At 37.2% G+C, this 12,566-nt stretch overlaps 2 protein-coding genes across 3 annotated transcripts; one reads left to right on the forward strand and one right to left on the reverse strand.

Annotated features, from left to right (window-relative positions):
• Positions 1-376: 376 nt before the first annotated feature.
• mrpl43 (mitochondrial ribosomal protein L43) lies at positions 377-3,808 on the reverse strand. Its single transcript, XM_058794407.1, has 3 exons — positions 3,540-3,808; positions 1,724-1,830; positions 377-1,613 (listed from the first exon to the last, which is right to left on the reverse strand). The coding sequence occupies exons 1-3, from the start codon at positions 3,668-3,670 to the stop codon at positions 1,405-1,407; spliced, it is 447 nt and encodes a 148-aa protein (XP_058650390.1). The 5' UTR covers positions 3,671-3,808; the 3' UTR covers positions 377-1,404.
• Positions 3,809-3,966: 158 nt separating this feature from the next.
• On the forward strand, positions 3,967-11,881 carry twnk (twinkle mtDNA helicase). 2 transcript variants are annotated; one of them, XM_058794404.1, is made up of 6 exons: positions 3,967-4,107; positions 6,757-8,144; positions 8,416-8,656; positions 8,812-8,919; positions 10,789-10,930; positions 11,073-11,881. In XM_058794404.1, exons 2-6 carry the CDS (start codon positions 6,782-6,784, stop codon positions 11,418-11,420), a joined length of 2,202 nt encoding a protein of 733 aa, XP_058650387.1. In that variant the 5' UTR covers positions 3,967-4,107; positions 6,757-6,781; the 3' UTR covers positions 11,421-11,881. The 2 variants fall into 2 exon arrangements, with proteins under 2 accessions (XP_058650387.1, XP_058650388.1); XM_058794405.1 differs by having other exon boundaries at positions 4,028-4,117.
• Positions 11,882-12,566: the final 685 nt, after the last annotated feature.

The raw sequence follows: 12,566 nt of genomic DNA on the forward strand, positions 1-12,566 counted from the left end.
GCTTGCATTGATTAGATGCCCAGCCTCAGGTTATCTTGCTAGGTTACTACCCAGCAACCGGTTCATCTCTGTGGAAACTCAGTTGTTCTACCTTGCTGTTCGAACACCAGCCAGAAGAAAACAACTAGTCACGTTGTGCTCTCAGTATCATTTGTAGTGGTCAATATCATTTGTTTACAGAGTTTAGCTTGCTGGTTTTTAAAATGAATTGCCAAAACTGTTGATACTGATTACAGCCAACATATTCTAATGTGCCCGCCCCCAACCTGATCAAGGTCTGTGGCATACTGTGTTTATTGCTTCTTTGCCAGTAGTGTGTGGGAGTGAGAAAAGCTTTGTCTCGCTGTCACTGTAGATTAAACGCACAAAATTCATATCAGTTTCTTAGCTGCTTTAATCAACAGGATTGTAACCAACATAGATATTGAGGGGGACACTTCTGCCCTAATATCCAGATTAATAATCAGCCAAGGAGGGGATCATTTATTTTCAAATTATTACATTTGGTAACCCACAAAAATATGAAACATATAAATATGTGGTTATAGTCTTGCAATAATATGATTTCCTGTTTTTTTTTCCAGACCCAAAATTTCTGTTTTGTGTTACAGCAGTTTTTTTTTTTCACAAAGATGAAATACCTTCCGTGTGATTTTAATATAATTGAGGTACTATTATAATTTTATTCAAATTTTAATCATTTTTTTAACATGTAAACATAGTTCTTATTCATTTTTATTTCAGTTTTAGTACAAGTTAAACTAAAATCAAATGAGAAATGTTACCCTGGCAACTAGCTGAAATAAAATTTAAAAAAAAGATTTTAATATTTTATTTTGGTTACACTTTATTTTAAGGTATCTTTGTTACGGTATAATTATACATTTAATTACTGAGTAATATTAGTTAACTACATGTACTTACTATATGGTTAGGGTTGGGATTAGGGTTAGGGTTACTTGCATGTAATTATGCATTATTTATTGTTATTATAATAGTAAGTAGTATTAGTATCAGGGTAGTTTTCTGAGATATTAAGATTTATTAGTGCAGGGGTATTTAAGTAAAAATTTCAAAACAAGTGAGGAAAAAAAGCATATGGAGTCATATTTTCAGTTCAAAACTTTATTTCCCAAAGGAAACGTTGTATTTCTCATCTTATAAGGGGCCAACATAAATGTGAAAAGTAATTAATCTTATTTAAGCAAAATTTCGTTGTTATATAAACTTTATCAAGCCACAAATGATCTGTCATAATTAATCAAACAGAAAAGTATCATTTTAAAAGTCTAATAACAGGTCACTGCTGAAAATTTATGTTGATTTTGTGCTGCAGCAGAAATTCAGAGCTCCTTCAATATATGTCAGAACATTAGTCAGAAAAATAAATACAATGCAAAGTCCTTATTTTGTCTGTGGGCCGACTGGATCGATGCTGGGGGTTCGATTTGTGAAGGGGTGCCACTGGCCCTGGATACTGGGACTGTCTGTGTGGAAGGGTTTACGAATGCGGATGATGTCCAGTCCTGACTGGTTGGACAGCTTGGTTATAAGTTCTGCAATTTCCTGTGATGTTTTGTTGGTGACTGTCTCCTCCTTCACATTACCATTCACTGCACAGATCAAATAACAACAGTGAGTGCACAGGTTTTTTTTTACATTTTATAACTCCAAATTGTACATGTTTAGTAAATACTGCAGGAAACGACAAGGTCAGACTTACAATATTCCGCTACTATCTTTGGAATCCTGCAGGACTGAGGGGAGATGTAAACCACAGTTCCTGAGTTATTCTTGGCAAAGTCGACTACACCTTCTTCGATGAAATCCCTGGAGGAATATAATTAGAATTAAGTGATTTACAGTAAGCAAAACACAAATAATGCACAATGTCAAATGATCTCACTGAAACATGGTACTTAATCTACCCCACACTATATTTAACATCAGCTGCATTAAATATCATCCTAAACCCCAGCAAAATAAAAAGGTTTCACTTTTTCTTTGCAAAATAATTTATTTAAAAATAATAAATACAACCCTAATTCCGGAAATGTTGGGATGTTTTTTCAATTTGAATAAAATGAAAACTAAAAGACTTTCAAATCACATGAGCCAATATTTTATTCACAATAGAACATAGATAACATAAATGTTTAACTGAGAAATTTTACACTTTTATCCACTAAATGAGCTCATTTCAAATTTAATGCCTGCTACAGGTCTCATAAAAGTTGGCACGGGGGCAACACATGGCTGAAAATGCAAGAAATTTTGAAAAGATTCAGCTGGGAGAACATCTAGCAACTAATTAAGTTAACTGACATCAGGTCTGTAGCATGATTAGCTTTAAAAGGGATGTCTTAGAGAGTCTCTTAGAAGTAAAGATGGGCAGAGGCTTTTCAATCTGTGAAAGAGTGTGTAAAAAGATTGTGAAATACTTTAAAAACAACGTTCCTCAATGTCAAACTGCAAAGGCTTTGCAAATCTCATCAACACAATCCGCCGTGCCATCTGCAGATGCCAACTAAAGCTCTATCATGCAAAAAGGAAGCCATATCTGAACATGGTCCAGAAGCGCCGTCGTGTCCTGTGGGCCAAGGCTCATTTAAAATGGACTGTTTCAAAGTGGGAAAAGTGTTCTATGGTCAGACGAGTCCAAATTTGGCATTCTTGTTGGAAATCACGGACGCCGTGTCCTCCGGGCTAAAGAGGAGGGAGACCTTCCAGCATGCTATCAGCGTTCAGTTCAAAAGCCAGCATCTCTGATGGTATGGGGGTGCATAAGTGCATACGGTATGGGCAGCTTGCATGTTTTGGAAGGCACTATGAATGCTGAAAGGTAAATAAAGGTTTTAGAGCAACATATGCTCCCCCTCCAGACAACGTGTATTTCATCAGGACAATGCAAATCCACATACTGCAGCTATTACAACAGCATGGCTTCGTAGTAGAAGAGTCCGGGTGCTGAACTGGCCTGCCTGCAGTCCAGATCTTTCACCTATAGAGAACACTTGGCACATCATTAAATGAAAAATACGTCAAAAACGACCACAAACTCTTCAGCAGCTGGAAACCTATCAGGCCAGAATGGTGCCAAATTCCAACAACAAAACTCCAGAAACTCATAACCTTGATGCCCAGACGTCTTCAAACTGTTTTGAAAAGAAGAGGAGATGCTACACCATGGTAAACATGCCCCGTACCAACTATTTTGAGACCTGTAGCAGACATCAAATTTGAAATGAGCTCATTTTGTGCATAAAATTTAAAAATTTCTCAGTTTAAACATTTATCTATGTTCTATTGTGAATAAAATATTGGCTCATGTGATTTCAAATTTAAAAAAACGTCCCAACATTTCCAGAATTCATTTTACTATTTAGTTTTACATAATTGTTATTTTATTATTATTATCTCGGAAATACTAATAAAATACAACAAATTAGTGGATCTCCGTGCACAGTAAATACTCTATGGGTTTTTTTACGTACAGTGTTTCATTATACATGATCAGCACAGATGATGTAAACCCATACCTGACTCCTAAGGAGCCCTGGCCTTTCTTCGAGAAGATCAGAGATATTCGCTTCAGCTGACAAACATAACGACTCACTCCGTTTTGAAGAACGCTTTGTAAAAAACGACTCGGTGTTCCTCGAGCAGTCATGTTCACCTCTTCAGAGATCCTACATTCAGTTCAACTCACTCTTTGACTGCTGTCAGTATTGGTTAGAGTAATACCACGCACTTTGAATGATTAGATGTAGAGGACAGTCGTCAGAAGACATGTGGAATGTCATGTACGTTACAAATTGTCGTCCGGGTGGAAATAAAAGCTACGCTTTAGAAGTGACTGCAATACAGTTTTGTAACAATCAGAAAGTTCCCAATAGCATTATTACATGAAATTTAAACATGAGGCAGCTTAATTATTTATAAAGATATTCTTATTACGATTTGAGGCTACATAATCTAATTATCTTTGTCTTGACTGACTACGACTAGAGTTTCGTGTTTCACACGGAAGTATTTTGGAGTGCGGACCTCATGTTCAGTAGGACGTGCAGACACATGATAACAGTTTGGCGCGCTTCTTGCAGATTAGTAAGTTTATGTATGTTTACAGTATGCAATTTCAAATGTTTATGGTATATATGTTTCTTATACATGTTTTTCGGCACAGTTTCTCTTCAATAGTTTCATTAATTTTACAGATACACGTACATTATAGTTGAGTAATAATGTTAAGGGTCATGCATAGACAGTGTAACGTTACAGTTATTTTTTTGGTGACGCTTTATAATAACTTTTATTAATTAATCCGTAGCAAGCATTATAATACATCAGTAGTTCATGCACATCCTTATATAAATATATATACGAAAGTATATAAATGGCATTTTTAACTATTTGATCTACTAATGATTATATAATGTATTGATAATTGGTGACGCTATTAGGTAGGTAGGTAGGTAGGTAAGTAAGTAATTTCTGCTACGCTGTTACGCAGTACGTTTTCATGTCCCCATCATAAATATCTTAATATATTGTCATTTACAATTTTAAATATTGAAATATTTTTTTAAACCATAATATTACAGAAAAAGTAACAGGTAATAATTTCATTACTTTCGTTTTGAGAAGATGTTACCATTTTGTTGTGTGGGCAAAACATACAGGTGCTGGTCATATAATTAGAATATCATCAAAAAGTTGATTTATTTCACTAATTCCATTCAAAAAGTGAAACTTGTATATTATATTCATTCATTACACACAGACTGATATATTTCAAATGTTTATTTCTTTTAATTTTGATGATTAGAGCTTACAGCTCATGAAAGTCAAAAATCAGTATCTCAAAATATTAGAATATTTACATTTGAGTTTGAATAAATGACCATCCCTACAGTATAAATTCTGGGTATCTCTTGTTCTTTGAAACCACAATAATGGGGAAGACTGCTGACTTGGCAATGATCCAGAAGACGAACATTGACACCCTCCACAAAGAGGGTAAGTCACAGAGGGTCATTACTGAAAGGTGTGGCTGTTTACAGAGTGCTGTATCAAAGCATATTAAATGCAAAGTTGACTGGAAGGAAGAATTTGGGTAGGAAAAGGTGCACAAGCAACAGGGATGACCGACCGCAAGCTTGAGAATACAGTCAAGCAAAGCCGATTCAAACACTTGTGAGAGCTTGACAAGGAGAGAACTGAAGCTGGAGTCAGTGCATCAAGAGTCACCACGCTCAGACGTCTTCAGGAAAAGGCTACCAAGCCACTTCTGAACCAGAGACAACGTCAGAAGCATCTTACCTGGGCTGTGGAGAAAAAGAACTGGACTGTTGCTCAGTGCTCCAAAGTCCTCTTTTCAGATGAAAGTAAATTTTACATTTCATTTGGAAATCAAGGTCCCAGAGTCTGAAGGAAGAGTGGAGAGGCACAGAATCCATGTTGCTTGAAGTCCAGTGTGAAGTTTCCACAGTCAGTGATGATTTGGGCTGCCATGTCATCTGCTGGTGTTGGTCCACTGTGTTTTCTGAAGTCCACAGTCAACGCAGCCATCTACCAGGAAATTTTAGAGCACTTCATGCTTCCTTCTGCTGACAAGCTTTATGGAGATGCTGATTTCATTTTCCAGCAGGACTTGGCACCTGCCCACACTGCCAAAGGTACCAAAAGCTGGTTCAATGACCATAGTGTTACTGTTCTTGACTGGCCAGCAAACTCGCCTGACCTGAACCCCATAGAGAATCTATGGGGTATTGTCAAGAGGAAGATGAGAGACACCAGACCCAACAATGCAGATGAGCTGAAGGCCACTATCAGAGCAACCTGGGCTCTCATAACACCTGAGCACTGCCACAGACTGATCGACTCCATGCCACGCCGCATTGCTGCAGTAATTCAGGCAAAAGGAGCCCCAACTAAGTATTGAGTGCTGTACATGCTCATACTTTTCATTTTCATACTTTTCAGTTGGCCAAGATTTCTAAAAATCCTTTCTTTGTATTGGTCTTAAGTAATATTCTAATATTTTGAGATACTGATTTTTGACTTTCATGAGCTGTAAGCTCTAATCATCAAAATTAAAAGAAATAAACATTTGAAATATATCAGTCTGTGTGTAATGAATGAATATAATATACAAGTTTCACTTTTTGAATGGAATTAGTGAAATAAATCAACTTTTTGATGATATTCTAATTATATGACCAGCACCTGTATATTACAATGCAATACCAGTGATGAGTGAGAAATGTACAAATAAATGTTCCTAAAAAAGCTTAATTTATCATATTTGATACATTTTAAAATGCTTTTTCTAAAAGAAAAAAAAAGATTATTGATCCAGTAAGTGTTCATCCTGAAATATTACTAACAATATAAAAGTTATTCTTATTTTCACAGTGAAAATCATGATATGGGGGAATCATTTTTAGAATTATACTTTTACTTGATAAAAAGTATAAAATATCAATCAGATGACAGAAAGAATGCAACAACAGATTTTCTGCAATGTGTTGATCATGTTGATAGTTTAGAGGCCTTAGAAAATTACATTTCAAATGTGATGCAGTAGGTTTAAGGGGGTTAACTTACTGTATGTTTATGTTAACAGTATGTTTACTTTTAAAAGTTCAAAAGATAGATCATAACACAAATGACCCATGTTTATGACAAGTTCTGTTGCAGTCACATTTTTAAACTGCATATTGTAATTGTGCAAATGTTCTGTGATCATTGCAGGTCTGATGTCCTGAATTAACAGCAAATGTGGAGGAGCAGGTTTCTCAGGGGGGCAGGCTGTCTCTTGCAGGGGACAGGCTGTATTCCTTGTAAACCCTCTCATCTTCCTCTCTGGAGATATCTATCATTTTACCAGCCCTGCCTCAGTCCAGTCCTACAGCATTCTTTTAGGGCGCCAACTTGGTATTGTTTTGAAAACCGATTAAAACCTGCTGTTGCTTTATATTTCTGCAGAACATTAAGAAAAGATGCAAAGTCTATCATTGACTTCCCTGCCCAGCCCCTCACAGTGACTGATATCAAGCAGTATCTTCGTTCCAAAGATATCCCTTTCCACGATGGCTACAGCTGCTTACATGCTCCTAGTATTTTTATGGAACCAGCACCTGAAGGGTCTGGAAAAGAGAATTACTCACTGTTCATCGATAAAACCACCGGACAGTTTCTGTGTAAGGATACTTTAGTGGAGGGGAGCTGGGAGGACCTCCAGGATTGCATTGAGGTGATGTTTAATGAGAATCAGACCTCCATCAGTCCTAATGTGCTGCTGGGGTTTCCTGAGAGCATGGAGGAGCAAGAAGAAAGAGAGATGGACATGAAGGAGGTGCAAAGAATATGGAGCAGCTCTTTGCCATTTTCAGACCTACTGGATGAGGAAGTGCAGCTCATTAAAACCATGTTTCAGATTGGTAAACTCACCAACGCCACACTGAAGAAATTTGGGGTCAGGTTCTTCAAGCCCACCAAGAGTTTGGTGTTCCCCTGGTTTAGTGGACATGACTCGGGCCTCCGGGGTGTTAAGCTGCTTTCCGCTGCCGTGAAAAGTGATGGAAAGGTGGTCTACACTGAAGCTACGGTTCCAAAAATCTCCAGCTACCACAACCTCTTCGGCCTACCTTTGATAGGACGGAAGGACGGTGAGGTTGTGCTCACAGGACGTGAGATAGACAGCATGGCAGTGAGTCAGGCTACCAGTCTTCCGTCTTTGGCCTTGCCACGGGGTGTAAGCTGTCTGCCTCCGATACTCCTGCCTTATCTGGAGCAATTCAAGAAAGTCACACTGTGGCTGGGGGGAGATATGCGCTCCTGGGAAGCCTCAAAAATATTCTCCAGGAAACTTGGACTGAAGCGCTGTTCTCTTATCCGGCCAGGGGACTTTCAGCCGTGCCCCAGTGAGGCACTGACCCAGGGCAGGAACTTGGCGCGAATTGTCAAGGCTTCAATCCCTGCTGCCCACAAGTCCATTGTGTCCTTCAAGCAGCTCAGGGAGGATGTGTATGGGGAACTGGCTAATGTGGAGCAGGTGGCTGGGATACAGTGGTCTCGATTCCCTGAGCTTAATCGTATCCTTAAAGGTCATCGCAAGGGGGAGCTGACAGTTTTTACAGGTATAGACAACACAGCTATATAAAGCAGAACTTTGCGTTATGCAAAGTTTTCTGTACTTTACTGTACCAAAAAAAAAAAAATATATATATATATATATATATATATATATAGTATAGCATTGTTTTTATTAATTGCATTCTGTAATATATTGAATAAAAATAAAAATATAAATCTAAAATAATATTAAAATAGAAATATAATAGATTTTAAATAGAACAGAACAGAATAGAATATTTGTATTTTTTATCATGCATGTGTTTGTAAATACAGGTCCAACAGGCAGTGGAAAGACCACCTTCATCAGCGAGTTTGCCCTAGATCTGTGCATGCAGGGTGTCAACACATTATGGGGCAGCTTTGAAATCAACAATGTGCGTCTGGCCAAAATTATGCTCACCCAGTTTGCCAAGCAAAGGCTGGAGGAGAACCTGGATCAATATGACATGTGGGCTGATAAGTTTGAGGACCTGCCACTCTACTTTATGACCTTCCATGGACAGCAGAACATTAAGTAAATCATTGTCATTCCTTTTATAAAATCTAATACATTGTTGGATTGTGAAATTGTATTGCAAGTCTTACGACACTTTTACATTTTCCTTATGCAGATGACAAAATTTTTCTCATGATCTTTAAATATGAACTGCACTTTTGCACCCTGCACAGGACTGTTTTGGATACCATGCAGCATGCCGTTTACCTGTATGACATCAGTCATGTGATTATTGACAACCTGCAGTTTATGATGGGCCAAGAGAACCTGTCTGTGGACAAGTAAGGCAACAATTTTAATATGATATTTGTTTAACAGTTTCTATGGTCCTGAAAAACTTGGAAGTATTGGGGATTTTTAAGACTGTGATTTCCTGGCTTGGAAAAGTATAAAATTAAAAATCTTGAGTAGTCATGGAAATTCTGTAGTCAATAATAATTTTTCTTGTAATTCTCAGTTATTATTCTTTGTGGGTCAGATTTCTGTAAAAGGATTTCTTTAAAAGTAATCTCATCTATTGAGAGAGAGATAGAGATACAGTCATGTCCAAAAATATCGGCACCCTTGCAATTCTGTCAGAAAATGCAACCCTTCTCTCAGAAAATTGTTGCAGTTGCAAATGTTTTGGTACTCGCATGTTTATTTTTTTTGTATGCATTGGAACAACACAAAAAAACAGAAGAAAAGTCAAATCTGATACAATTCCACACAGAACCCAAAAAATGCACTGGACAAAATTATTGGCACCCTTAACTTAATATTTGGTAGCACCCGCTTTGGAAAAAATTACTGAAATCATTTGCTTCCTGTAACCATGAATGAGTTTCTTACACCTCTCTACTGGAATTTTGGACCACTCTTCTTTTGCAAACTGCTCCAGGTCATTCAGATTTGAAGGATGCCTTTCTCCCAACTGCTGTTTTGAGATCTCTCCACAGGTGTTGTATGGGATTCAGATCTGGATTCATTGCTGGTTATTTCAGAACTCTCCAGCGCTTTGTTTGTAACCATTTCTGAGTGCTTTTTGAAGTGTGTTTCGGGTCATTGTCCTGCTGGAAGACCCATGACCTCTGGTGGAGACGCAGCTTTCTGACACTGGCCACTACGTTGCGCCCCAAAATTCTTTGGTAATCATCAGATTTCATGATACAGTTCACACAGTCAAGGCATCCAGTGCCAGAAGCAGCAAATCAACCCCAAAACATCTTTGAACCTCCACCATGTTTGACTGTAGGGACTGTGTTCTTCACTTTGAAGGCCTCATTTCTTTTTCAGTAAACAATGCCATGATGTCCTTTACCAAAAAGCCCTACTTTTGTCTCTTCTGTCCTCCAGTCTTGCTTTTTTAGGCCTTTGTGTCAGCAGTGGTGTCCTCCTGGATCTCCTACCATAGCGTCCCTTTTCATTCAGTGCGAGCTGACACTGTTATACCCTGTGTCTGCAGATCAGCTTGAATTTGTTTGGAAGTTAATCTGGGTTATTCATCCACCATTCGAACAATCCTTCGTTGTAATTTTTCATTAATTTTGCTCTTCCGTCCACATCCAGGAAGGTTAGCTACAGTGCCATGGGCTGTAAACCTCTTGATGATATTGCACAGTGGACACAGGAACATTAAGATCTCTGGAGATGGACTTGTAGCCTTGAGATGGTCCATGTTTTTCCACAATGTTTTCTCTCAAATCCACAGACAACTCTTTACACTTCTTTCTTTTCTCCATGCTCAGTGTGACACACAGCACAAAGGTTGAGTCAACTTTTCTCCATTTTAACTGGTTGCAAGTCTGATTACTATTTTACTTGCCACAGGTGTGTCTAAATACAAATTGCAGGAGCATCACATGCTTGAAAAGCAATTATTTCTTACAAATTTGACAAGGTGGCATATAATTTTGTCCAGTCCATTTTTGAGTTCTGTGTGAAATTTTATCAAGTTTGACTTCTCTTCTCTGTTTTTTTGTGTTGTTGCAGTGCAAACAAAAATAATAAGCACGTGAATACCAAAACATTTGCAATTGGAGCAATTTTCTGAGAGAAGTGTTGCATTTTCTGACAGAATTGCAAGGGTGCCGATATTTTTGGCCATGACTATGTTTTACAATTAAAAAATTATTATTATTACATTATTATTGTATTTTTTTCCCCCTTAGGTTTGCAGTACAAGACCACATCATTGGAGCCTTCAGGAAGTTTGCCACAAACAGCTGCTGTCATGTGACTTTAATTATCCACCCTCGGAAGGAAGAGGATGATAAAGAACTGCAGACAGCATCCATCTTTGGCACAGCCAAGGTTGGTAGATACAGGCTGTGTCCACGTTTATTCCTCAGCTGTTAACTTGAAATACAAATGTACATGCTTAGTTTCTATCTATAAAAAAATCGAATGTATCTGTCTATAAAAAGTCTATAATGCATCATTTTCCCCATATCAGGCCAGCCAGGAGGCAGATAATGTGCTCATCCTTCAGGAGAAGAAGTTGGTGACGTGTCCAGGCCGTAGGTCCCTTCAGGTGGCCAAGAACCGCTTTGATGGGGATGTGGGGATCTTTCCTTTAGAATTTAATAAAGCCTCGCTTACCTTCTCTGCGCCTGTGAAGGGAAAGCAAAAGCTTCGTAAGGTGAAAGTGGACAAGAATAACAGCACAGAGGAAATAGAGGAGACGGAACTCAAAGAAAAAAGTGAGAAAGCTCCCAAGCCTGCCAAAGCCAAGACCTCAAAGACAGTTAAGGGGTCAGCAGCATTAAAAAATACCACAGACGGAGAAGACAATGATCAATAGCTCAGAGAATTCATTATTTGTATGAATTCAAATAAAATTATCATTACATGAAAATGTAATGTTATGGTGTTTGATGCATCTTTGCTACTGAGTAAATGAATGTTAATGTTGAGTATTTTTAGATCTTCTTGTAGAGAGTTGTATGCAAAGTTTTGTCCATCCACTTATGTTTTATATGCACTTAAATCCAACATATTATTTTTGTTTTCAAAAGTTTTTACCGTATCAGTTGAACAAGTATTTGATGATTTAAAGAAGGTTTAAATACGTGACCTTAAAGCTGCATTTGTAGAGATCCTGCCATACATTTCATCAATGTAACTACATTTTATGGATTATGTCCAGAAATTGAATGTGATTTGTTTCTGTTTGATTGTCATTGTTACTGTAGGAGAAAAGTGTCAAATAAGCTATTTAAAGGAGGCTGTGAAAAGTGTTAATAAATTGTTTTGTAGGATTTGTATCTTCTGCTTTATCTAAATTATCTCTGTGTTTTTTTATTTCTGACAGTTAGAATTCAAACTATTTTGCGTTAATATACTTCATATACTAAAGTCGAATGAATAGCAATTACACTTAAACCCTGATCACACACAGCACGGAAATAAAGTCCATAGATCCAAATAATTTAGTCTAGCACTTACAATTTACACTGGGTTTGTATTTCCCACAGGAATCTTAGATGCAATTTAACCACCCAAAATGGTTAAATAGTTAAAAAAAAAAAAGGTGTGTGTACAGTACAGAAAATTATGGTATTAATTATTTAAAAAGTATTTTATTTATAAATATTAGTGACAATACAATTATATCAGTTTAATATAAAACTCTAAAACAATAAAAATAAAATTAAATATTTTATTCATAAATGTATATTATGAAAACTACTGCATGTCTTTAAAACGGAGCTTTCCTAATATTCTGATGCGATGCCTTAACATTTTCCTAATATACTGACGCTTTTTAAAATAACTTTCTCAGACAATAATTTACTATTTCAAACAATGTTTTTTTTTTTTTTTTTTTAAGATTTATAGCTTAAAATCTTTTTGTGTGTGTGTGTGTGTGTGTGTGCGTGTGTGTCTATGCACTTGTTATAATTCGATCTGTAAAACGAGTTTGTAATGGCATTTCATTGATATTTGC

Source organism: Onychostoma macrolepis, chromosome 12 (assembly GCF_012432095.1).
Source record: "Onychostoma macrolepis isolate SWU-2019 chromosome 12, ASM1243209v1, whole genome shotgun sequence".
Taxonomy (NCBI): domain Eukaryota; kingdom Metazoa; phylum Chordata; class Actinopteri; order Cypriniformes; family Cyprinidae; genus Onychostoma; species Onychostoma macrolepis.